A 25,210-nucleotide genomic window follows, 5' to 3' on the forward strand; every position below is an offset into this window, starting at 1 on the left:
CCCAGCTATTCCCCCCACCCCACAGGAGCCAGCCCCCTTACAGAGCCCCCCAGCTATTCCCCCCACCCCACAGGAGCCAGCCCCCTTACAGAGCCCCCCAGCTATTCCCCCCACCCCACAGGAGCCAGCCCCCTTACAGAGCCCCACAGCTATTCCTCCCCGCCCCACAGGAGCCAGCCCCCTTACAGAGCCCCACAGCTATTCCTCCCCGCCCCACAGGAGCCAGTCCCCTTACAGAGCCCTCCCCCATTTCTACCACCAGCCAGAGAACCAGCCCGCCCAACTACCCTCCCAGGGAGAAAGGCAACACCCTCACTACAGATCCCACCCTGTAGATTCTGGCGCAGGCGTATTTCAACCCGGAAGGGGCGGAGTAAACTAAGTTCTCGCGAGATTTCTCGCCGAGCCGCGGGGGGATCTCCGCTGCATTGTGGGAGTTTCTTCCTTTCTTGTTGCCCGGCCATCTTGGAGGCGCGTCTCGGGTGAGCGGGGCTCCGCGGGGCCGGGCAGGGGCGCTGCGGGCCGGTCGGCACGAGGCACTAACCTTTCCTCCTTGCGTTTCAGCTACCGCCGGACCCGACACGAGGCAGCAACATGGTGGCCGCGAAGAAAACGGTGAGTGAGCGGGGCGGGGCGGGCCCGGCGCTCACGTGGCGGCGGCGGGAGGCTGCGGAGCGGCCCCGGGGCAGCTGCCTTGCGGGTGGCCGGGTCTCCCGAGGCTGCTGCTGAGAGCTGGGTGGCGGGGGAGCGGCCAGAGGTCTCCGGGCTGTCCCGGCGGTGGGGGCTGAAGGGGGAACCCGATGAATGAGGGGAGTGAAGCAGGGCGCGCCCCAAGGCGCTTTGGGAGGCCGGACACTGGGCTCCTTCAGCTCGTAGGAGGTGCTCGCTCCTGGCGCAGGGCGGTATCGGCCCCTGTGGGGGCTGCCCCTCACTTCGCTCTCGCCTGTTTCTTCCGAGTCTCGCTATCACGGTCAGCCAGATATTCCCTCACGTGTCGATATCCTCCCCTCGAGGCGTTGTGAGCTCCCTTTGTGCGGTCAGGTCATTGCCTAATTATTCCAGAACAAAGTTTGGGTGAGGGTCAGTGCATTTAAGCGTCTGCGCTTATGTTGCTCTACCCTGTGATTAGCATTGCATTTATTTTCGTACACTCGAAAGTATGGGTGTCGTGCCGTAAGATGTCCTCTGTATTTACAAAATTCACTACCTATTTGCAATATGCCACAAAGCGTTACAGAAAAATCACTTCAGCATCGTGTTACTAGTGATCACTGTCATTGTTATATTGCATGAAATGTATACACAGGACAGGTCAGACTGCAATTTAGAATGGAGTAACTTGATGCTTCTTTCTAAACCTGGCTTAGCCTTGGTAAATTGAAAAGGGACCTTTGAGTGTAGGATCCCACAAATATTCTGACCCTAAAAAGGGTAGGGTCAGGCTGGAAGTTCAGAATAATATAACATAATTTGTATAGTAGCTTTTTTAAAAAAGTCAGTTAATTTCTCCTTGCATTTAAGAGAGGTAAATAAGGGGACTAGCTTGAAGTCTGAGAAATGTTGTCATATTGTGTTAACACAAAACTTATTTTATTGACAAGCTTTTTCTTAACTTGGATATTTAGATATGAGCTACTTAATATTTTGCACTATAAATAGTAGAAAGCTTAGTGAACCAAAAGACTTGTTTAGTTAAAGCTCTTTAAAATTGTTCATTCTCTGTATTAATCTGCATTACTCCATATATTTTAACTCTGTTGCAGAAAAAGTCGCTAGAGTCCATAAACTCAAGGCTTCAACTGGTTATGAAAAGTGGTAAATATGTGCTAGGGTACAAACAGACTCTGAAAATGATTCGGCAGGGCAAAGCCAAGTTGGTCATCCTAGCCAACAACTGTCCTGCTTTGAGGTAGGTACCATTATATTGGAAATTGGACTTCCTGAAAACTAGTTTTAGAAAGATACTTTATCCGCATCTGCTTTATGCTGTTCACAGTGTGAACGTTTTTAGTACAGTGCGCTAAAAAGTCCTAGTTCTACAATGTTATAATATTTGCTGCAAAACAGGGCTGGATCTCTGGTGCAAATTGCATGTGTAAACAATGCAGGACTGAGCTTGTAAAGTGCTTTTAAATTATGCTGCCCAGCTTCTGTACAGCAAAGGAAGCTTATACTAAAGAAAAAACTTTCTACAGGTGGTATGACTCAAATAAGGGTCTGGCAAAGTGGTTGTTATGCAGGTGGGGAAGGAATCTTAAATGGCTTCTACTCTCTTCTGCCCCCCATTTTGAAACCTCATGCTGCGTGGGCTGGATCCGGTCTGTCATCAAATAAGGGTTTGGTGGCTTTGAAAAGAACTTTTTATGAGGAGTTTCAAGATGCAGAAAAGGGATTCAGACCCTGTAGTGGCTGGAGCTATTGGGGGTGGGGAGACAGGTTGATGTAGATCTGCACCGAGTTTGGATTGCTGGAGGGGACCAGTGGTGGTTGACAAGACCTGCAGCTCATAGAGGCCAGGTGAAAAAGGGGCAAGCTAGGAATGTGAAAGAACCTGCACAATTCACTTTAATGCCTCTGTCACCACCAGAAGCCCAGGTTCCTGCTTCCCTGTCTGCTCAGCATCTGGCCACCTGCCTTCCCCAGCCCTCGTAAGGCTACGTTTTAGTCACAGGCATTTTTAGTGAAAGTCATGGATAGGTCACTAGCAGTAAACAAAAATTAATGTCCTGTGACCTGTCCCCTAACTAAATCTTGGGGGTGCAATAGGTGCTCTGGGGGGAGCAGCCTAGGACCATTGCTTGGGGGAGGGTGGGGGGGCGACATCCCTCCCTCAGCTCCAAGGTGGAGGTGCGGCCACGCAGCCCCTGGGGCCTCTCTTGGAAAAGATAACGGCGCTAACCAGAGCTGCCAAACCCCATTCCTAACCAACAGAATCAGACTCCTACATCCCAAAGCTGTGATTGGGAAGTCCGACCTCCCCTTGGGGGAAAGATGGTGACTGCCCCCCCCCCCCCCCCCAACACAAACCTCAAGTGGAGGAATAAAACTAACTTCACTGCTCAATCTAAAACTTTGGAAGCGTAGTTAGGATTCAAACTGGTCTAATAACATCCCATTGAAGGATTCATTTGATGGGAATGAGTGAGTGTACCATTTTCTGATATGTAGTTTTTTAATTCTCAGAAAATCAGAGATTGAGTACTATGCTATGTTGGCAAAGACTGGCGTGCATCACTACAGCGGCAACAATATAGAATTGGGTACAGCCTGTGGAAAATACTACAGAGTGTGCACACTGGCTATCATTGATCCAGGTATGTATTCTAGCTTCTTTTGCTTACCTGTGACTCATCACCACAAAACGTTCACTGGATTTGCCATTCTGTTTAAAACCAGGATCCAGGGCCTGGACAGGACTTCCAAAACACAGAACATTTTATATTTAAAAAAAAAAAAAAAAAGTAAAGCTCGTTTGCTTGACACAGCATGTTTTCTTTATTGGGCTTGCTTCACCTCGGCAACCTATTTTTCCCACCAGGAATGGGGTCTTTAGAATACTTTGCAGTCTGTGCTAATCCTGTTTAGGATTGGCCAGAATTGGCCAGAATTGGCTTGGAAATATGATCTCTAATCCAGTTTCTTATTTGACATCTAAGCTTGAAAGTGAACAGGATTGCTTAAAAACTCTAACCTTTTTCATTTAAAAAGATTGTCATCAGCAGTGAACAAAGATAATTACCATTGACAGGTGATATCTGACTCTTAGAACCTCTAAGATGAACTCTTAATTAAGCAATTTCTTGTTTTTATTTTCCCCACAGTATCTATAAACATAGTCCAATCTTGCTCTATTTTAGGCAGTGCCTCTGTTTAGTTGCTGCTTTGTCAGCCACTTTGAATGGCTGCTTAAAGATGGATTTCACTGCATTTCTGTATGCATCTGTATGGAATTGTCACTGAGTGACTATTTGAATTTTCACTGTAGTTATCTGCTTATGGTGCATCTGATATGGATACAGTATATTTTGCTCTCAAACTAACTCCAGCAAAACCTAATTTATAATGTTTCAGATTTGACTTGTGAATAACTATTTTAATATAATGGCTACATGCAATATTTTCTTAATTTTAGTTATATGATTTAGCTCTTAAGTCTGTACAATACCTCTGCTTTTGAGTTGGTATTGCATATCCTGCAAATATTGTCACTGTCCTGATAGTTCAGTGATCAGGCTAGTCACTTGCTATATTAAAACTCTACAATGTGTCCCCAGGACTTGCTTATTTCTCTAGTTTTGTGTTTTAATGGCTAGTGACATGTATGGAATTTTCATTTTGTGTTATACATTAGTATAATTTATATAGAAACAGTTTTGACATCTTGATTTTTAAAAGGAAAGCATTTATTATTATATTAGTATACTTCTGAGTATGGTCTCTATCCTTCAAAACTATTAGTTGGTGCCAAAACTTGTTTTTTTAATTAATGTGATAGAATTTTCAAAAGCCAAGATGTAACAGATTTGTAAGTGGAAGATATGATCATTGTGGAATGGAAAACTTAAAATAGCTTCCAAATAGTTGTCCGGTATTTGTAAATGGATTTTGCTGTGGCTCCTTTCCTGAGATTTGATTATGGCTTATTTTTCCATTTACAGGTGATTCTGACATCATTAGAAGCATGCCAGAGCAGACCAGTGAGAAGTAAAAGCTGGAGAGCTGTCATCCTTTCTATAATAAAACTGGTTATAGACTTGTTTTAAAAAAAACTGTATTTTGTATTAATTATACTGTTGCTAGTTTGGGGCACAAGTTTGCAAATAGAGATTGATTACCATGGCTGTGCCTCCTTTCCTGTTACAAATGTGTTCTACAAAAAACAGTGAAACTTTCCAAAGGCTTTGGATTTGAATAGGGCAGGTAGAGTAAGAATCCCTGAAAATCCTAATAGTTTGTGCTTTATTTTGTTTTGCATGGTTAATTTAAGAGTAGGAGGACATAAAACAGCCTAAAAACTTAATCTAATTTCATTTAAGGTGAGTCTGAGGTAGGTAAGCAAAGTGTGGGGTTGGGAGAATTTTGTTTAAAAATATATAGAAGGAAGAGACTTATTTGAACTAAAGATTACTTTTTTTTTTTTAAGATCCAGGAAAGAGATGAGATTTTTTTTTTTCCTCTTCATTCCCAGGGAAGTGTTGGAATTATTTATGTAGGGTATAATTTTAACCATAAAATCTTTTATTAAATCAAAAGACTGAATGGTATTTATAAAACAGCTCTAAATGTGCGTAAAAAGCCTAAACAACAAGCAGCTCACTACATTCAAGGAGTAACAAAACATTTATAAGCATTTGATCAAGATACTTACAAATGATCTAGGCACCCTGGCTTTAGCCCTCTATTGGTCGGCTCCAACTTGGTCAGGTGGGTATTAGCAGTGAATCCTTGAGTTTACTTTTTTTATATATGCTTTAACAAACATGAGATTATTACCAATTATCAGACCTTAACAAATAGGCTATAGAAGAAACTCCTTCATCTGGCCTTATTTACTGCACCTGGTACCCAATTAAGAGTTATTTCTTTGCTTTAGCCCAAACCTTAAATGAGGTAACACTGGCATTTTGAAGGGTCACTACAAGTTTGACACTTCTCATGATTTCATTCTTTTTGGTTTCATGTTTTGGGTCTATTCATGCTAATGTCCCAACTCAATTGAAAACCCTAGTTCACCCAAATCTAATGTGGGCCTATATTTCTAAAGGGAGAGTTCATTTTGGTATATTAAAATAGTGTTTATAAAATCTAAGTGGCAATGAGGTATAATTTTTTTAAAGTTACTAGGCTGGGTGCCTAACTTGAGACATCATAAAGGGACTGGTTGTTTTTATAGAAAGTACTATGCATCCCATCTGCAGATGATGCTTTTTTTTTAAGGAGATTTATTCAGATAATTGGTTATGCTTGAAAATGTTTGGTCTCTGCTTCTGGACAGGGACCATCTTTCTCTTTGTACTGTGCCTACACTGAAGCCCTGATCACTGGTGCTATTTTAATACAAATGAGTATTTAGATGTGAGCGGTTAGCTCTCTGCAGGCATCTAATAAAAAATACACAATAAAAATACAATTTCTCTCATAGGTGGCTCCAACTTTTCAGCAATCTATCTTTAATAGAGGCATACAAAATACACATACACAGAATTGTAGTAAAGTGTATTTCCCCTTTTGATGTATGCTGAATCAGTCATTAATTATTAATATTAAATCTGTTCTGAACTGTAAGAATCCCTTCAAGTGACATCCATTATACATCACAATAAAACATGAAGGAAGTTACTTAACTAAATCCTCTGATATTAGAAGAATTAACCCCACTGATCTTTGACTCTTAGGATCCTCTCTTGTTAAAAGGAAGTTTATTTTAAAAATGATTATGAAATGTACAATTTGCCTGTTTAAATTCCAGTTATTCAAATTGGACAGTTTTTACTGGATACCACTTAGTTTGTATGCTAGACAAAAGTTAATTGTCTATATGTAAACATTGAGATTTAAAGTTCCGGGGGGGGGAGAGACATTGTGTGTTCCAGGATCCATCAGCCACCATATTTGTTCAATTATAGGCATAATATTTGTATTTTGGGTGTCTATAAACAACTCCCATGAGCAGATACTAATGCTGATATCAAGCAAAACAAACTCTTGCTGTATGCTAGGAAGCATATAAGATGAAACTCTTCTCAGTTCTAGAAAGGGATGTGTGTGAGCTAAATGTCAGATTTGAAACCTCTTACTTAACTAAAGCTCTAACAGAAGCTATATAACTTTTTTTTATGACTAGTCTGAAGAACTAATGGATCTTTTGCGCGCGCACACACACAAAAATTGGATGCAATCTAACAGCATGATTACAGAATGCCACCACTTACTGCTTCAGTCTAGTTTGAGACTACCATTGTAAAACAGTCATGTTTTTCTTTACCAGTCAACATGTTGCAAGGGGAGATGTGTATTACGAATTTGAGTCAAACCAGTAAATACTTTTGAAAATTAAATCTATTCATTCTCAAAAATGAATTGTACTTAAGTAGATATAAAATTAACAGGACATTACAAGATGTTTACAAAGCAGTATAAGCTAAAGCTGTATACATTCATGCAAGAGTTGTGTAATTGTCAAGTACCCAAGAAAATGGTCTTCAAGCTGCTGTGTTGTAAACACATGCAAAATTTGGAGGTATCAGGAACTGCAAACCATTACTCTTGAGTCTGCATGGAGGGATGTCACTTAACCCCACAAATTTGTTACTGTAATATTTGCATCCTCACAATGGATGAACTGCTCTTTAACAAGAAAGTGCAAAAAAGGCTACTGCTTTTTTGGACAGAAAAGCTAGGAAATGACTATTTTGACAAGCTGCAATCAAAAAGGAACATGTATACTTTGAACAGGGGACTGGACTAGATCTCCTGAGGTCTCTTCCAACACTAATATTCTATATTGCTTGTCTGTACTTTAAATTGTTACATGCAGAGCAAGAAAAAAGCAATATAAAACACTCTCCAAGGAGAGAGGATAGCAGCAACCTAAGGACTTTGGGAGGGAGAGAAAACACCTTTCAGGTGTCTTGGGAATAGAGATGGTTTTCATCTGTAAAAGTGTCCATGTTCCCCTGAGAGAACATCTGCTGTCACAGCTGTGGCCTAAGACATGTAAGTAGATTTACTCATGACCAAAAGGCTCCCACCAGTGGTAATTTTTTTTTTTTTCAGAGACTGGAAGAGAGGGTGAAATTGCAGTTCAGGAAAGCTTTTGCCCAGCACCGTTAAGTTGAAATCTGGGGTTTTGTTGTGGTAAGAAACAAATTCAGTGTCACTTTGAAACTAATTTTTTTTTAATTTTTTAGTTTTATTTTTTTTTAACATCACCACATTGAATAATTAGTAATTTGCTCAGCTCTACTGTTGAGTTATCCAACAAGTGTAGGATTGTTTGGCCTGAGAGAATCTGCTTCAGAGAAAACAGTATCTTCTATATGGCTCTCAAATTGGAATATTTGAATGTAAATTCACCTGAGGACCATTCTCCCTGAAACATTTAGTGCCCCATATTCTGCCCTTTATCTGGAGGAAACTTGCATGACTGTAGGCTAGATAGAACACATAAGAAAAGACCCTGGACCTGAAGAGTTTACAATGTGATAGAGTAGAATATAGACTGGGACCCAATAATTGTGAATTCTGCCCAATGACTAGAGTGCTAGGTGAGAGGACATTGTGTGTGTTATGGATGTAGAAGGCAGATGGCAAACTTACTTGAATGTTGCTCAAACACCTGGAATACTGCAAGAAAACACTGTAGTTGGAAGAAAGAAGAACAGGAGTACTTGTGGCACCTTAGAGATTAACAAATTTATTAGAGCATAAGCTTTCGTGGACTACAGCCCACTTCTTCGGATGCATCTAGAATGGAACATATATTGAGGAGATATATATACACACATACAGAGAGCATAAACAGGTGGGAGTTGTCTTACCAAAAAAAAAAAAAAAAAGTGTTTTTTTTCTATTAATTGGCCTCTCAGAGTTGGTAAGACAACTCCCACCTGTTTATGCTCTCTGTATGTGTGTATATATATATATCTCCTCAATATATGTTCCATTCTAGATGCATCCGAAGAAGTGGGCTGTAGTCCACGAAAGCTTATGCTCTAACAAATTTGTTAGTCTCTAAGGTGCCACAAGTACTCCTGTTCTTCTTTTTGGGGATACAGACTAACACGGCTGCTACTCTGAAAATTGTAGTTGGAGTTAATGTATACATTTGTGATGTAAGTAAAAACCTTATTAAGCTAGTCTACACATTCCCTCATAGCTAGTTTTCTATAGACAATGTTTTATGCTAGGCAAAGGAGAGTATACATGAAACAATTGTTTCATAGTCGCATTTGTGCAGCACACTTAATATTTTTAGTATGATGGAGGGGGTGAGAGGTGGAGCACAACTAATAAAGCAAAAATGATTTACAGAGTATATTAAAGTAGTCATAGATTCCCAGGCCAGAAGAGAGCCATTGTGATCACTAGTCTGACCTGTGTAACAGACCATAGAACTAACCCAAAATAATACACCAGTAAGTCTAAAAATACCCAAACACAGCATGGAGGTTTCAAATTAAAAATAAAAGCATTTTATTAGATTGCATAGCTTATAAATTCAAGTGTTAAATTCTACTTAGAAATTTTGCTAGGTACTATAAAATTTTTAAAGTTCCTTTCAACATTTGTCTTACTACAATCAATGCAAGAGAACAATATGATGCTCTACCTCAGTATGTAAATATTGGGTCCAAAAATGTCCTTTTCCCTCAAACACAAAAAAGATTTGTGCTACGTAGCTTTGTACTGCTTTAAGAAAATAGCTTTGTTGCAACTTGTATGTATAAATATACAGTACAGTGTATACTTCTGTTAAGAACTCTTCATCAGTATCTTAGTCTGTTTTCCAGAGCTTCCATTCTCTTAGTTATTTCTTCCAGTATTAATAAGTTAAGGAAAAAGCTATCTGGAATACATAGTATTATACAAAAACTTGCCAGAAAGTCCTTCAAATATTAATTTGATTCTCAGCATACTGAAGGGAAGGTGAAATCATTTTTAAAATGACATTAATTTGACAAACATCATGGCAGCCTCTAAAACTGTACACGCCTGTATTTGTAACAAGCTAAATATTATAGTCTGTTGTATCCAGCACAACGCTGCATAGTTTTCTACTCAGCATTCTGGCATCTAATGGCTACATTTTTCTTTCATTATCCTTTAAGTGCCCCCTCCTCCGCACCCCCAACTTATTATGGAGGGAAGAGAGACTATAACTGCAGCAGATGCTGCTGGTTGTGGGGGTTTGTAGTCTGCTGCTGATGTGCTGTTGCTCTCATTCTCCACTCCCCTCAGCCCTATTTCCTCCTTTTCAATGCAGGGCTAGGCAAAGGAACAAAGGGAGCTATGGAGCCCAATATGAAACATTACAACTGGGTTTCTTTATCACCCCTAAAAGTTTTGTTGCTTAACATTTAAAGTGCTGTCCACTAGCATTACCAAAAGTACCCATAGACAGGAGTTTCAGGTCACTGCTTATATCTGCTTCGCACAGTGATAGGAGAAAAGGGGCTTCTATTGGCATTTTAAAGTGAAGTGAAACTTTGTTCCTTGCTAGTGCAATCTTTAAAAATGTTTCAGCTACTTACCACTATGAAGCATTATTTATATATAAACATACTATTTACATTAGATTAATCTGGAAGACACATGAAGTCCCTAACCCACAAATAGATCTGGTACAATACAGGAAAACATGTAGTTATGAGTACTGTACTATTTGAGCACCTCATGATATTTAATGTGTGTATCTTCAAAACTTATGAAATGCTATATCCCCATTTTACAGCTGGGGAACAGACAGGCTAAGGGCTGGATCCACAAAGGAGACTGGGCTCCCCATTTGTGAACTCCCCATTGTTGGAGGTTTTTAGGAATATATTGCGCAAACACCTGCCAGGACTGGCCACTGGACTTGAGGACCTCTCAAGGTCCCTTCCAGCCCTCCATTTCTCATTCTTTGCAACACCTAACTTCTAGGTTCTCTACTGCCTAGTGGAATCCGCAGGGGGGGAATTGTGTGCGTAAGAATGGGATCCACAAAAGCCAGCAAGCTGAGCTGGGAGCTGTTTAAGCTAGTGAGCAGAAAATTTGTAGAATGAGTGCAGCCTAAGCAAGCTTTCCCTTCAAAGGGAGTTAGGCACCTAACTCCAGGCTGCAGGAAGGTGGCTGTTGCTGCTTGGGATTCATAGCCATGAACCTTTCCCAGAGTTAGATGCGTAAGCCAGGTCAGCTTTTTCCTGCAAAAAAGAGGAGACTAAAAAAATTAAAATTGAAGCCAGAAGTGGTTTGTGTGTGTAAAATCAGTCATCATCACTGGTCTCTGTATAATATCCTGGCATTTTAATTTGGAAATTATATTAAGTGACCGTTGCATGTGGCTATTCCCTGAGCACAGCAGGAGACTTCTCTTCTGTATTCTGATATAAGAGTTTCCTGTTGCCAATAAACACTACTCAAAAATAGTATGATGGAGGATTAAAATTTCAGCCGAAGTGATAGCCAAATCCAGAGAATAGGATTATAGTCTCAAAATCAGTATCCATTTTCTTTGCTGCCCTATACCCTCTACTCACCTGATCTAAGATGGAGACTTGTCTTGCTATTCAGTGGTTATGAAACATTTAAGATGCATGTTTATGAATAAAAACTTTGGTCCGTTCATTGAAGGAGCTGTGTAAACAGTAGTAGAATTGTTTCCGTTAATAAATTGCTTTTGGGCCCAAGGAGACATCTGAGACTTTGAGTTTTAAGTGTGTGGCCCTAATTAGCATTTATTGTAACTGTCTTCCCCCTCCCCCCCACCTTATAAATAACTTCCTTTCTACCTGTGATCCAGGAAACAATTATCCAGAAAGGATATATCGCTGAGATAGTTTTTTTACTTCAGCGTTGGCATGGTTCTGGAATGTCATGAGATTTTCACAGTTGCACTGCTCCTTATCTTTTGAAGGGTTTGCTGGAAAAGCAGACAGAGGCATTCAGAGAAACAGTGACATATAATCTAAATATACTGAATCTGCAAGAGAATGTAGCCACTAAATGCAACGTATGTTCAATATTTTCCTGGCATTGAAACATAGTATAATCACTATCAAAAGATGCACATATCAAATCCCAGTTAAATACTTAGCTGTAATCATCACAGAGGAGGAAGCACTTAGAGTGGGTACTATGAAGAAACAGGTAGGCAAGGAACGCCACTCTGTGGCCAGCATTGTTTATGAATTTCCAGTCTTGACATGTCTTTCTAACTTGTGTAATCAAAGGAGAAGGCTGGAATTGCCTAAAGATTACCTGAGCCCTGGTAACTAATTACCTGATCTTGCTGTTGACTCTGAAACACTCTCCTCTTCAAAAAGATATTTGTGATGTACTGCAAAATTGGGACAGGCAAGGAGGTCTGTGACGGCTATGCTGGCTGGTTCAGATCCTGCAGGAAACCCCAAGACAGAACTGTGGTCATGATTATGCAACACATCTATTGAATTTTGTATGTAACACCTTATTCATTTAAGGCCAGATTCATCCACTCACCCACTGATCAGCACCTTAATCCAGTGGATTTTAGCAGGGACTTCTAATGGTGTAAGGTTCTACTCAGAGTTTGCATTTTACACAAAGAATCTGAGCTATTAGATTGTATACTGTAGATAGACTGTTTAAGTGTTGTATTCCAGGCCAGGAGAGGGACTTCAGCTTTCTATTGGTTACTGTTAAGCCAGAGCACTTTAGAGTTTCTTAAATAGTAAATGATCATGTAAATAAAAAACATTGTAAAGTACATCAACGTACAAGGTTGATGTGGAAGTTGCAGCATCCAAGTAAACTACTGCGGGGGATAAGGCGGGTGCATGCAGCCATAAGCATGTTGCAGCAAAGCTCAGATGACCAAACAGGGTTTGTGGGGGATTTTGGTTTTTTGGTATGGGTATCCCTCTGGGTGAATGATGAACTTTCTATACTGGATGCCATGAGAAGAATGCTGAGTGGGGAGCCAGCTGAGGTGAAAACTGGACACAGATTTAAAGCATCTAACCTGAAGAATGAGGACCAGTCTTGTGAGGTCTCCCTGTCAGTGGATCCTGATGGGGATCTGACTCTTCCAAAGCTGGCAGAAACAATTCCCAAAAGAGAAAGATATTAATAGAAAAAATGATTTTATTACTTTGCACAGAACAGTAACTTCCAATGACAGGAAAATGGGATTTCTTTCCTGATGATTTTCTGTTAGCAGCTTCCCTCCTCGTTCATAACAAGTTGGCAATGGCTCTCCTGTGTGGAATTCAGAGGGGGCTCAGCATTATTGCTGGAGGCTCCAGGACTAAGCCCTGCCTTCATCTTAGGCCATCAAAAGAGTTCTTCTAAAGCTAGAAACACTTCAGCAACTGACTACTAATAACTTAAAATTATATCAACTAACCCTAAGTCAGTTACAGAAAAATTTCAGGTCAAACCCACCATGGCTGTGTGCGTGTGGCCCTGGCTTGCCAGTCTGACTCAAAGCCCCATGGCCTGGCAGAGTGAGCAAGGGTGGCTTGCAGCAGCAGGGCATAACTTGCCCTCTGAGGCTCCTGAAAAGCTGCCTATAGCACCTCTTAGACTTGTCTTGATGCTTGAAGGGCTTCTCTGCTACTGGGCAGGGGGTACAGGGAGCCAGCTAGAGAGATGCTGCACTGGAGGAACGAGGGTGTTAGAGCCAGTGATTCCTCACTGAAGGGAGGGTGAGAGGAGCTTGCTGGAACAGTCATTGCTGCACAACAAATACAAATTAAACTTCTAAATAAAACAAAGTGGTTGTGAGAAACTGAGCTGCCAATTTGTTCCATCACTTGGGGCGGAATTTCTGGTGGCCCACATTAAAGCGTGGTGCTTAGTTAGGGTGACCAGATGTCCCACTTTTATAGGGACAGTCCCGATTTTTGGGTCTTTTTCTTATATGGGCTCCTATTACCCTCCACCCCCATCCCGATTTTTCACACTTGCTGTCTGGTCACCCTATGCTTAGTCCTGGAGCCTCCAGCAACAACCCTGGGCAGCCTCCCAGTTCCACAAGTGAGAGGTATTACCCATTTGTAATGAATGCAGAGACAAGCTGTGCAGCAGAAAACCAGGAGGCAGACGGACACATCAGAGTTTCTAGTTTGGAAACTGCCTCAAAGGGGCAAGATTTACTTATTTTTGGTTTAGCAAATAACACATTTCTGAAAAGTAAATAAAATGTATGGCAAACAGCATTGCAGCTATCTAAGGCTGTTTGATAGGGAGAGAGATTTATTAGAAGAGTTGCCTGAGAATTTTGGACTTGGAATCTCCCTATGCTTTTGAAATTGTCATAATCTGTTTGCCTACCTAGTATGCAGGTGGATGAACAGAACTGCTTTCCTACAATCTCAGTATTTTGCATGTCCAAGGGAGCTAACAATAAGTTCCTTAGGGTTGAGGCAGAGGCAGAGGATACACAGTCTGGCTGGAGGGTCCCCAGTCAGATTCTTTTTCCTGACTCCTCCCAAAGCCCTGCCTAAAAGGAAGAATGTGTCGCTTCCTACCAGGCAATCCTGCACAGCAAAGAGCCCTCTAGAGTTCCTGGGCTTCATTCTCCTGTTACAGGAAGTGACTTCAGGCATCTATGTGAATGAGCAAGTAATACTGAGTGCCAGTTGTGTGTGAATGGGTGCAGGGATGTCATTAGGTCCCTGGAGAACAGCTCATTCCAGCTCAGAATCCCCCCACCCCTTGAACAGATGCTATGGGAAGCAGGTCTAGAGTGTGGCTGCTAGTGACACAGTGGGGGCAGGGCAGGGGAATGATTTTGGAAAGTCAGGTTCTGCGCTCATGGATCAAAGGACTGGTTTGAAGCACAAACTGGTTGTTTTTCAGTTTACTTACTGGGTACATCAAATTATTTTGTTGCTGTTGTGAACACTGCACAATAGCCCGTAAGAAGTCGTCCTTAAGTCTTTTTTTTTTTTCTGCTGAGCCCTACCACTGACTTACATAGGGAGATATCAGCAACATTCCCCTACACCGGAGGTCCTCAAATTGTGGTCCGTGGACCACCAGTGGTCTGTGAGCTCCATTCAGGTGGTCCGCGGATAGTTCCCTCTAAAGTGCGCGCCTGGGCAGCTGCACACGAGACAATGAAGGGTCACCCACCTAATTAGTGGAGCTGCGCAGACATGGCTCCACTAATTAGGTGCCTGGACCCTGGAGAAGACGCACATGTAAGGTGAGGTGGTGGCCTTGAGGGAAATAGGGGGTAGGGGCGTGAGAAGAGGGTGTGGGGGGAATTTGGGACGTGCAGGGCTGCAGCGGCCAGAGAAAGGTGACCTTCCTCAGCTCCAGAGCTGCGGCTGCTGGGGAGAGACCCCTGTCCTTCCCAGCCCCAGCTCAGGGGCTGCCACAGTGGGATGACCTCCCCTCCTTCCCAGCCCCAGCTCGGGGGCTGCCGCAGCGGGGGAGAGAGGTAGAGACCCCCCTCCTTCCCAGCCCCAGCTCAGGGGCTGTGATGGCCAGGGGAGAAAGGGCACATCCATCGCATTACAAAGGTAAGACTACTGATATTAAAATATGAGTTTTGTTCTTCTATTTGTAGAACAAATTATTCTATTTGTAGAATGTTAATTATTAAGTTTTTTTATATATAGCGCTTTTATCCAAAGCTCTTTACAACAGCTAGCTAACGGTACGAACAACATTTGGAAAGATCATTAAGTGGTCCACTGAGACCCTCTCCAATTTTCAAGTGGTCCGCAAAAAAAAAAAAAAAGTTTGAGAACCACTGCTCTACACAATTTTAAACATGACTCATATAGACCGTAAGTGCAATTGTTCTCTCCCAATAAATCATCATTTGGATTTCCCCTCCCCCCACAACCAATATTCCTAAAGAAATAACTCATGTTTAGCCTGGGTGGGGTTCACTGATCTAACTGCAGCCTGGAGGAAGGGGGGCAACATTACCAATCCTCCTGGGGTTTAAGTGTATATTTTCTGCATCATTTATTAAAAACAGAAGAGAAGCAAAATATAAATGGCTGTTCACTTTTCTAATCTCTCAACGGAAGAGGCATGTGGTACCTTCACAGATTCGTTTTTTTAGTTTTTCACTTATCTCCCCCATGGTACTGAAGTCTTCAGCATAGAAGAGATGTTTGTCTGGTGGCTCAGAAGCAATTTCCAGTAATTCTTCCTCAATTGCTTTTCCTATTCCAACAGCATAGATAGTTATACCTGGGTGCAAGAGAAATGGCACATTATTACTACAGCAACATTTTTTTAAAATCCAGAGTTTCAGTGAAAGGAAGATGTATTATTGATTACTTATAGCACCATAAATGTGCATGCCATATAACTCCAAGGATTGTGTTGGATGAATAATCCTAGTTACACTGGGTTATACAACATCTGAAATGCTGTAGAAACTGACTGCTTTACTGTTGGTTTTATTAACAAACAAGTCTTCAGCTAAAGAAGCCATGGACATATGGTTACCACTGAAGATAAATGAATCCCAAAAGAGCACTGTGGCTGCAACATACTGAGGGAGAGAGAGCACCTCTGATCAATTTAGCAGTGGCACTGAGAGACTCTGGAGGGACACAGAGCTCATCAGTCCCTTTTTTGCTGAAATGATAGATAGACTTGATGTAGTAGCAAGGCAGGCAGGGCACAGAATCCTGAAAGAGATCAGTAGTTTGCTGAGAAATAGACTTAAACACAGAGTCTTCTTTGATAGAGTCAGCTAGGCAGATTAATCTGGAGCCTTGGAATCTAAGAGTTCTTGATCATCTAAGGCCTTGTCTACACTACGAGAGTAGTTCGATTTTACTTAAATCGAATTTTTGGAATCGATATTGCAAAGTCGAACGTGTGTGTCCACACTAAGGACAGTAATTCGACTTTGTGAGTCCACACTAACGGGGAAAGCGTCGACATTGGAAGTGGTGCACTGTGGTCAGCTATCCCACAGTTCCCGGAGTCCCCGCTGCCCATTGGAATTCTGGGTGGAGCCGCAAATGCCTTCTGGGTAAAAAAAATGTGTCCAGGGTGCTTTTGGGTAACTGTCGTCATCCGTCCATCACTCCCGCCCTCCCTCCCTGAAAGCGCCGGCGGGAAATCAGTTCGCGCACTTTTCTAGTCAGTGACAGCGCGGACGCCACAGCACTGCGAGCATGGAGCCTGCTGCAACCATCACTGCAGTTGTGGCCGCTCTCAACGCCTCGCAACTTATCATACACCTTTCCCTGAGGCAGATGCAGAAAAGTCAGGCGAGGAGGCTACGTCAACGCGGTGATGGCCTGAAGTCTGAGAGTAGCACAGACCTCTCAGAAAGCAGGGGACCCAGCGCCGAGAACATCACGGTGGCAATGGGTCATGTTGATGCCGTGGAAAGGAGATTCTGGGCACGGGAAACAAGCACTGAGTGGTGGGACCGCATAGTGCTGCAGGTCTGGGATGAATCCCAGTGGCTGCGAAACTTTCGCATGCGGAAGGGAACTTTCCTGGAACTTTGTGAGTTGCTGTCCCCTGCCCTGAAGCGCAATGACACCCGGATGCGAGCAGCCCTGACTGTCCAGAAGCGAGTGGCCATAGCCCTGTGGAAGCTTGCAACGCCAGACAGCTACCGGTCAGTCGCGAACCAGTTTGGGGTGGGCAAATCTACCGTGGGGGTTGTTGTGATGCAAGTAGCCAAGGCAATCGTTGATGTACTGCTGCCAAAGGTAGTCACCCTGGAAACGTGGAGGCGATCATAGATGGCTTCGCAGCGATGGGATTCCCAAACTGCGGTGGGGCCATAGATGGAACTCACATCCCTATCCTGGCACCGGAACACCAGGCCAGCCAGTACATTAACAGAAAGGGCTACTTTTCCATGGTGCTGCAAGCACTGGTGGACCACAGGGGACGTTTTACCAACATCTACGTGGGATGGCCGGGCAAGGTTCATGACGCTCGTGTTTTCAGGAACTCTGGTCTGTTTAGACGGCTGCAGCAAGGTATTTACTTCCCGGACCACAAAATAACTCTTGGGGATGTGGAGATGCCTATAGTCATCCTCGGGGACCCAGCCTACCCGCTAATGCCCTGGCTCATGAAGCCCTATACTGGCGCCCTGGACACTGAAAAAGAACTCTTCAACTACCGGCTGAGCAAGTGCAGAATGGTGGTGGAGTGTGCTTTTGGACGTCTCAAGGGGAGATGGAGAAGCTTACTGACTCGCTGTGATCTCAGCGAAACCAATATCCCCATTGTTATTGCAGCTTGCTGTGTGCTCCACAATCTCTGTGAGAGCAAGGGGGAGACCTTTATGGCGGGGTGGGAGGTTGAGGAAAATAGCCTGGCTGCTGATTACTCACAGCCAGACAGCCGGGCGATTAGAAGAGACCAGCGGGAAGCGCTGTGCATCCGGAAGGCTTTGAAAGCAAAGTTCCTGAGTGAGCAGGGTAACCTGTGACTTTAAAGTTTGTGTATTGAGAAGCTAAACCTGCCCCCGTTTCTTTGCCCAGTTAATGTTGACTATCCTATCCAGTTACATACCCCCTTCACCCCACTTCCAACACACGTTTCAAAATAAAAATAGTTCTACTTTGTTAAAGCACACCGTTTTCTTTAATACTGTATTCGCGGGAATTTTTTAAAACTGGGACGCAGACTGTGGTGCGGAGCGGGTGTACTGTAGTGGCGCGAATGCAGCTTCTAAACTCAAGGATTGACAGGCTCCGCTGCGGTGGGATGGTTGTTTCAACGGAGCCTGTCACCCCTCCTGATAGGGACTGTGTGTATGGGGGGGTCTATGTGACTTTGTGGCAGGGGGAGGACGGTTACAGATCCCCTGCTGTGTGGCTCTGTGATCCTGCCTAAGGACCGCCGCTTAAGATCTGTAACTGCCCTCCCCTGCCACAAAGTCACAGAGCAACCCACCCCCCACCACATAACATGAAAACAACCTCCCAGACTAACCAGGGTAACTAGTCACTGCATCACTGCACTATGTATGTGCCCTGCTGCTGTGCCTGCCCCCGACTATATACCCTGCCAAAGGTGACTGTCCTGTCGAATTACCAACCCCCTATCCCCCCCTCCTCCAAAAGAACATGATGGAAACAGTAGTTAACAGAAACGTATTTTTTATTATCAACCAAACATGGAACTGGGAAAGTGAAATTTGGACGGGGGCTTGTGTCAGGCGGGAAGGAAAGAACTTGTCAAATTTTGGGGAATGAGAGCCTTCTGCTGCTCGAGCTCTCTGCAGGGGTGGAGTGAGAGTTAGCAGGGACTCTGCCGCCTCTCCTTCTGTGCACTTTGGGTGAGGGGAGTATGGGACTTGGTGGCGGGGGAGGGCGGTTAGAGATGGACTGCAGCGGGGCTCTGTCCTCCTGCCTCCGTTCCTGCAGAACATCCACAAGGCGCCGGAGCGTGTCCGTTTGCTCCCTCATTAGTCCAAGCAGGGTTTGAGTCGCCTGCTGGTCTTCCTGATGCCACCTCTCCTCCCGATCCATGTTGGCTTGGTGCATTCGGGTCAAGTTCTCCCGCCACTGGGTCTGCTGTGCTGCCTGGGCTCTGGAGCAGGCTATAAGCTCCGAGAACATGTCCTCCCGTGTCCTCTTCTTCTTATGCCTAATCCGTGCTAGCCTCTGGGAGTGTGATGACAGGCTAGGTTGTGAGACAGTCGCAGATGGGGCTGTGGGAATGGGAAAAAGGGAGTGAATTCCTCAGAAAGATAAATGTAGTTGTGAACAAAGAACATAGTCTTTCTCTGTTAACAAGACCATGCACAGCACCTATCACATGCGCACTCAGCACAAGGTCGAATTCTCGGCCTTCGCATTCAGTGCCTGGGGTCTTCTACAGCACATTTGAGAAGCCTCTCAGGAGAACGGAATTTCTGTTGCAGGCAGACATGGTAAGCCGTAGACTTGTGGCAGCTTAAAACTTTAATATTAGCAATGGCCTCATTTCACATTGAAATCAATGTCAGTCCCTGCTGCCAGCAATTCGGCAAGCAGGAAGTCTGCTCCTGTCCCACACCCTCGCGGCTGTCCCCGGGAACGATCCCTTTCGGCTGCCCCTCTCCCGCCTCCACCACGTGGCTGCAAACCAGCGGTTACAGTTCTGTAAAGGAACGGCAAAGCAGTCCCAACACTAACATTCCCCTACCTCATTCAAAGCAGGTCATCATGAGCGACATCACCCTCATGAGGATCTCTGACAGCGAGAAAGAGAGAATGCTCCGGGAAAGCCTGCAAAGACCAGGGCCGTATGCCGCCATGCTGTGCAGAGCAATGATTCCAGAGTACTTGATAGTCTCGTGGCGTGGCAACGTGTCCTACTACGGAGGACCCAATAAGGCCGCTCTCCCCAAGAACCTAATGCAGCAGATTTCCAATTACCTCCAGGAGAGCTTCCTCGAGATGTCACAGGAGGATTTCTGCTCCATCCCCGGACATATAGACCGCATTTTACTGTAGCTGCTGTAGCAGTGACTAACCAGTAGAGCGGCTTGGGCAGGACAATCATGCAAAACTGGACATTGCTAGATTTTTTTTCAATAGTTGCACTGCCCATGACTGAACCGTTAAGCTAATCAAACTAATCATGAGAAACCCATTTTTTAAATTGTTAATATTCCTGTTCTGTTACAAATAAATGTTTAGATTTTTACAACACTTACTGGCTGATCCTTCCCCAGATTCTGTGTCCGGGGTAACGGCTGGGGAGGGTTGGTAGGGGATCTCTGTAAGGGTGATGAAGAGATCCTGGCTGTCGGGGAAATCAGCGTTGTGAGCGCTGTCGACTGCCTCGTCCTCCTCATCTCCTTCCTCATCTTCCCCGTCCGCTAACATGTCCGAGGATCCAGCCGTGGACACTATCCCATCCTCAGAGTCCACGGTCACTGGTGGGGTAGTGGTGGCGGCCGCACCGAGGATGGAATGCAGTGCCTCGTAGAAACGGGATGTCTGGGGATGGGATCCGGAGCGTCCGTTTGCCTCTTTGGTCTTCTGGTAGCCTTGTCTCAGCTCCTTGATTTTCACGCGGCACTGCGTTACATCCCGGCTGTATCCTCTCTCTGCCATGTCTTTAGAGATCTTCTCGTAGATCTTTGCATTCCGTCTTTTGGATCGCAGCTCGGAAAGCACGGACTCATCGCCCCACACAGCGATGAGATCCAAGACTTCCCGATCAGTCCATGCTGGGGCCCTCTTTCTATTCTGAGATTGCATGGCCATCACTGCTGGAGAGCTCTGCATCGTTGCCAGTGCTGCTGAGCTCGCCACGATGTCCAGACAGGAAATGAGATTCAAACTGGCCAGACAGGAAAAGGAATTCAAATTCAAATTTTCCCGGGGCTTTTCCTGTGTGGCAGTTCAGAGCATCCGAGCTCGTACTGCTGTTCAGAGCGTCAACAGAGTGGTGCACTGTGGGATAGTTCCCGGAGCTATTAGCGTCGATTTCCATCCACACCTAGCCTAATTCGACATGGCCATGTCGAATTTAGCGCTACTCCCCTCGTCGGGGAGGAGTACAGAAGTCGAATTAAAGAGACCTCTATGTCGAACTAAATACCTTCGCGGTGTGGACGGGTGCAGGGTTAATTCGATGTAACGGCGCTAACTTCGACATAAACGCCTAGTGTAGACCAGGCCTAAGAGAAAACCAGAATTTATGTTGGGAGAAGGGACTGGGAGAGAGGGCCATTTATGGGGCTGGAGGATAGACGTTAATGAGTCCTGGGGCAGGGATCCTGGGTGTAAGAGTCTCTCCTGCATTGGGTGTTTGTTTTTTTGTCGAGGGAGGGGGAAGGAAGAGAACTGAGAGTAGGAGATCAGTTGTTTGAGGTGATTCATGCCATAGTTAGTCTTAATACATCCTGGTAGCTGGGCTGCGGGCAATGGCTCACATTCCTCTCAGACAGATTTTAAACATACACCACGCAAAGCAGAGCACACTTCAGATTCCTGTTTTCCAACAGCTGGCAATAACTCTTTGCTTGTGGTTTACACATGATCTGAATATTCATTTCTAATCACATCACTTCTGCCATTAGAAAATGTACTCACCTTGCACTGACTGCTTTGGAATTTAAAAAAGATTAAAATTTGGTCCTTGTCCTGTCTGCAAAAGGTCATTGTGAAATGAGTGCAGAAGATCTGTCTGGGATCTCAGTCATTTTTTTTAAAAATCCACAACAATTATCCTTTTAAGGACTGAAGCAAATTTTTAAGAGAGCTTCAGATGCCAATGACAAAAATTGAATTTTCAGCTCCTTGGTTTCAGATAAAAAGTAGTGCATGGGGTTAGTATACCTGCTTTCCTTGGCTGTTCAGTAATAACATCTATGTACTCACTATGAATAACCACTTTCAACCCTCCACTGGCAATGCAGGAGACTAGATGTGATGACATAGTAAATACACCTCTTCCATCTCCAGTGCCAACATTTTTATTAAGCAGAGTCCTGCTTTCTATCAAGACCCTGGATGACATTGTTCTAGCCAGGAAAGTAAAACATCCACCACATTACAGAGGTTGATTCAGTTTAATGAATGGACTGTTCATGCTGAGGTCTGCTGCTTTTTAAAGACTTGGACTTAACAGTGATAAAACATTCAGTGCCAAATTTCTGCTCAGCAAAACTACATTGCCCCCAGTGGGATTACACTGGGGATGTATTTGGCTCCTGATGTCTCAGTGAAAGCAATCCACTGCTGACGTTTCTCGCTGAAAGTAAGTGGGGTTGGCTAGTACTTCTCTCCACATCTTTTACTTGTCAAGGTCTGTAACTCTTCCATACACTGTCCCAAATCCTACCTACTCACTCCTGTGCATGAAACCGTAAGTTATTGGTTTAATTTTCAAAGCTTCAGAAAGAGGCATGGTGTTGACATTTCTTTGTGAATACAAGTCTGTTAGCTTTGTTGCCTCCTATTCTGTATTTTTCCACAGTGTTTCTTCCTCCTCTCCTTGTACCATCACTTCTTCCCTTTTCTCCTTAGCAGAGTCATATCAGGACACACTCCAAACTGGTTGCACAAATGGGTGCCCCTGCCTGCATTCAGGTGTGCAACAAGCTATCATTGTGTCGATATGTCAAAAAACAAGGTCTGAAACCTCTCTAAGGTCCTGGCAGCTTTATTTGTGTGTCAGTCCATCAGCCCAGGTTAGTAGTAGGACTCTTGCAAAACATTTCCTGTTTTACAGTCAAGTCCTTCTTTTGTTGAAAATTTTCGGTTTTTAAATCTCTAGCTGTTATTAGATAGTGTGTGGGAAAAATGATTTTTGCCAAGGGCGCCATACAGAATTGATTTCTGCCACCTTGATCATAGGCTACAGTTTTATGGACCCCCCCCCCCCCCCAAAAAAAAAAACCAAACAAACCCCAAACAACAACATATTGTAGTCCATGTTTACTTTTCAAAAATCATCAGTTTCCAATTAAATCTGAACATGAGTTATCATCTTGCTAGGCCCACCTCTATAGCAGACAATGGGTTTCTTTTTCAGGAAGACCAGTGGGATATGGACAATAAAGCAACTGTCACAGGGTCAGCTCACCACTAGGGCACCTCCTCCTGACCGCTCTGGGGATTAGCTCCTTCCAGGCATAGGCACCAACTTTTCCCAGCGCAGGTGGGTGCTCGACCCCCCCCCCTCGCCCCTGCCCTGCCCCATCCCGTGCCACCCCTGCCCTGCCCCATTCCAAGCCCCAAGCCCTTCCCCAATGTTTCCACCCCAACTCCACCCCTCCCTGCCCCTATTGGATCCCTTCCCCAAATCCCCGCCCCGGTCCCACCTCTTTCCCGAGTGCACAGCATTCCCCCTCCCTCCCAGCACTTGCCGCCACGAAACAGCTGTTTTGCGGCAGGAAGCGCTGTGAGCTAGGGGGAGAAGTAGGGACGCGGTGCGCTCAGGGGAGGAGGCAGAGCGGAGGCGGAGGTGAGCTGGGGCAGGGTGGAGAGCTGCCCGTGGGTGCAGAGCACCCACCAATTTTTCCCCATGGGTGCTCCAGCCCCAGAGCACCCACCGAGTTGGCGCCTATGCTTCCAGGTGCTGCACCCACCTCTGGCAGTCTCTTCACCCGTCATCCTCTCTCACCATGCCGCCCCGCACTGCAGGAGCTGGAGCTTCCTCTTTGTGACTTGGCCCTCTGGTCTGTGCCACTTCCCTACTGGAACCCTAAGGCAACCCAGGCCCCCCTCTATTCTAGGTTCCAGCTCAGGGACCCTCTAGTCAGCAGCCAAGGACCTCACTGCCTTTTCCCTAAGCCTTTCCCTACCTGGTTTGTTTAGTCTGAAAAAGAGAAGACTGAGGGGGAGACATGATAACAGTTATCCAGTACATAAAAGGTGTTACAAGGAGGAGGGAGAAAAATTGTTCTTAACCTCTGAGGATAGGACAAGAAGCAATGGGCTTAAACTGCAGCAAGGGAGGTTTAGATTGGACATTAGGAAAAACTTCCTAACTGTCAGGGTGGTTAAGCACTGGAATAAACTGCATAGGGAGGTTGTGGAATCTCCATCATTGAGATTTTGAAGAGCAGGTTAGACAAACACCGGTCAGGGATTGTCTAGATAATACTTAGTCCTGCCATGAGGGCAGGGGACTGGACTAGATGACTTCTTGAGGTCTCTTCCAGTCCTATGATTCTGGCTTTCCCCCCCATCTCTGGGTTTGCCAGATGTACAACTCCCTCCTCCTCCCAGGGAGTAACTGAAGACTACTTCCCTGCAACCCCCAGCTGTTCTCAGCTCCTGGGTTTTATACCGGCCCTTCCTATCCCCATCCAGCTGAGCCTCATCTAATTAATCCTGTTCACTGGCTCCTCCTCCAGGTGCAGCCTGGGCAGTTAACTGGATCACCTAGTCACCTTAATCCTTTCTGGTCTTGTGCAGGGTGGATACCCAATCATAGCAACATATAATTGCTTCCAAGTCTATACTGTATTTTTAAAAATTATAGCATAAAGCAAAGGCTCTGGAACAACATATATCTGATATTTTGAGTGCGGTGTTTTATATTAATATTATGTGTTAAACGGAATATTTAATAAAGCTCCTAATGTCTGCGATCCTTTAGTGGAAACATGCAGGGCACAGCTCAGCATTCACGCTATACAATGACAGGTTTCAGAGTAGCAGCCATGTTAGTCTGTAGCCACAAAAAGAACAGGAGTACTTGTGGCACCTTAGAGACTAATAAATTTATTTGAGCATCCAAAGAAGTGGGCTGTAGCCCACGAAAGCTTATGCTCAAATAAATTTGTTAAGCTAAACAATGCAACTGCCTTGTGCTGATTTGGTTCTTCAGTACATAGACTCTCTCAGAGGTACTTATTCATTACTTCCTGAGATAGTAGTTGTAATGCAGTGCTTTGTGGCAAAGCCCCTAGACCAGTGGTTTTCAAACTTTTTTTCTGGCGACCCAGTTGAAGAAAATTGTTGATGCCCATGACCCAACGGAGCTGTGGATGAGGGATTTGGGGTATGGGAGGGGCTCAGGGCTGGGGCAGAGGGTTGGGGTGCAGGGGTGAGGGCTGTGATTGAGG

At 44.5% G+C, this 25,210-nt stretch overlaps 2 protein-coding genes and 1 non-coding gene across 7 annotated transcripts in view; 2 read left to right on the forward strand and 1 right to left on the reverse strand.

Moving 5' to 3' along the window:
• The first annotated feature begins 423 nt into the window (after nt 1-423).
• Nucleotides 424-4,839, forward strand: RPL30 (ribosomal protein L30). Its single transcript, XM_054017273.1, has 5 exons — nt 424-482; nt 565-615; nt 1,764-1,909; nt 3,184-3,314; nt 4,659-4,839. Exons 2-5 carry the CDS (start codon nt 595-597, stop codon nt 4,706-4,708), a joined length of 348 nt encoding a protein of 115 aa, XP_053873248.1. The 5' UTR covers nt 424-482; nt 565-594; the 3' UTR covers nt 4,709-4,839.
• LOC128833279 (small nucleolar RNA SNORA72) lies at nt 4,194-4,321 on the forward strand. Its single transcript, XR_008444169.1, has one exon. It is a non-coding gene; the product is annotated as a small nucleolar RNA SNORA72 (small nucleolar RNA).
• A 4,328-nt stretch (nt 4,840-9,167) lies between the features above and the next one.
• Nucleotides 9,168-25,210, reverse strand: part of MATN2 (matrilin 2) — a 114,240-nt gene continuing 98,197 nt past the window's right edge. For all 5 annotated transcript variants that reach the window (XM_054017268.1, XM_054017270.1, XM_054017269.1 and 2 more), the window contains 5 exons: nt 15,745-15,897; nt 12,704-12,775; nt 11,984-12,097; nt 11,528-11,623; nt 9,168-9,541 (listed from right to left, as the gene is read on the reverse strand). In XM_054017268.1, coding sequence (XP_053873243.1) covers nt 9,489-9,541; nt 11,528-11,623; nt 11,984-12,097; nt 12,704-12,775; nt 15,745-15,897 — 488 coding nt within the window. In that variant the 3' untranslated portion in view covers nt 9,168-9,488. The remainder of the gene's footprint in view (nt 9,542-11,527; nt 11,624-11,983; nt 12,098-12,703; nt 12,776-15,744; nt 15,898-25,210) is intronic.

The sequence above is a fragment of the Malaclemys terrapin genome, chromosome 2 (genome assembly GCF_027887155.1).
Source record: "Malaclemys terrapin pileata isolate rMalTer1 chromosome 2, rMalTer1.hap1, whole genome shotgun sequence".
Classification (NCBI taxonomy): Eukaryota; Metazoa; Chordata; order Testudines; family Emydidae; genus Malaclemys; species Malaclemys terrapin.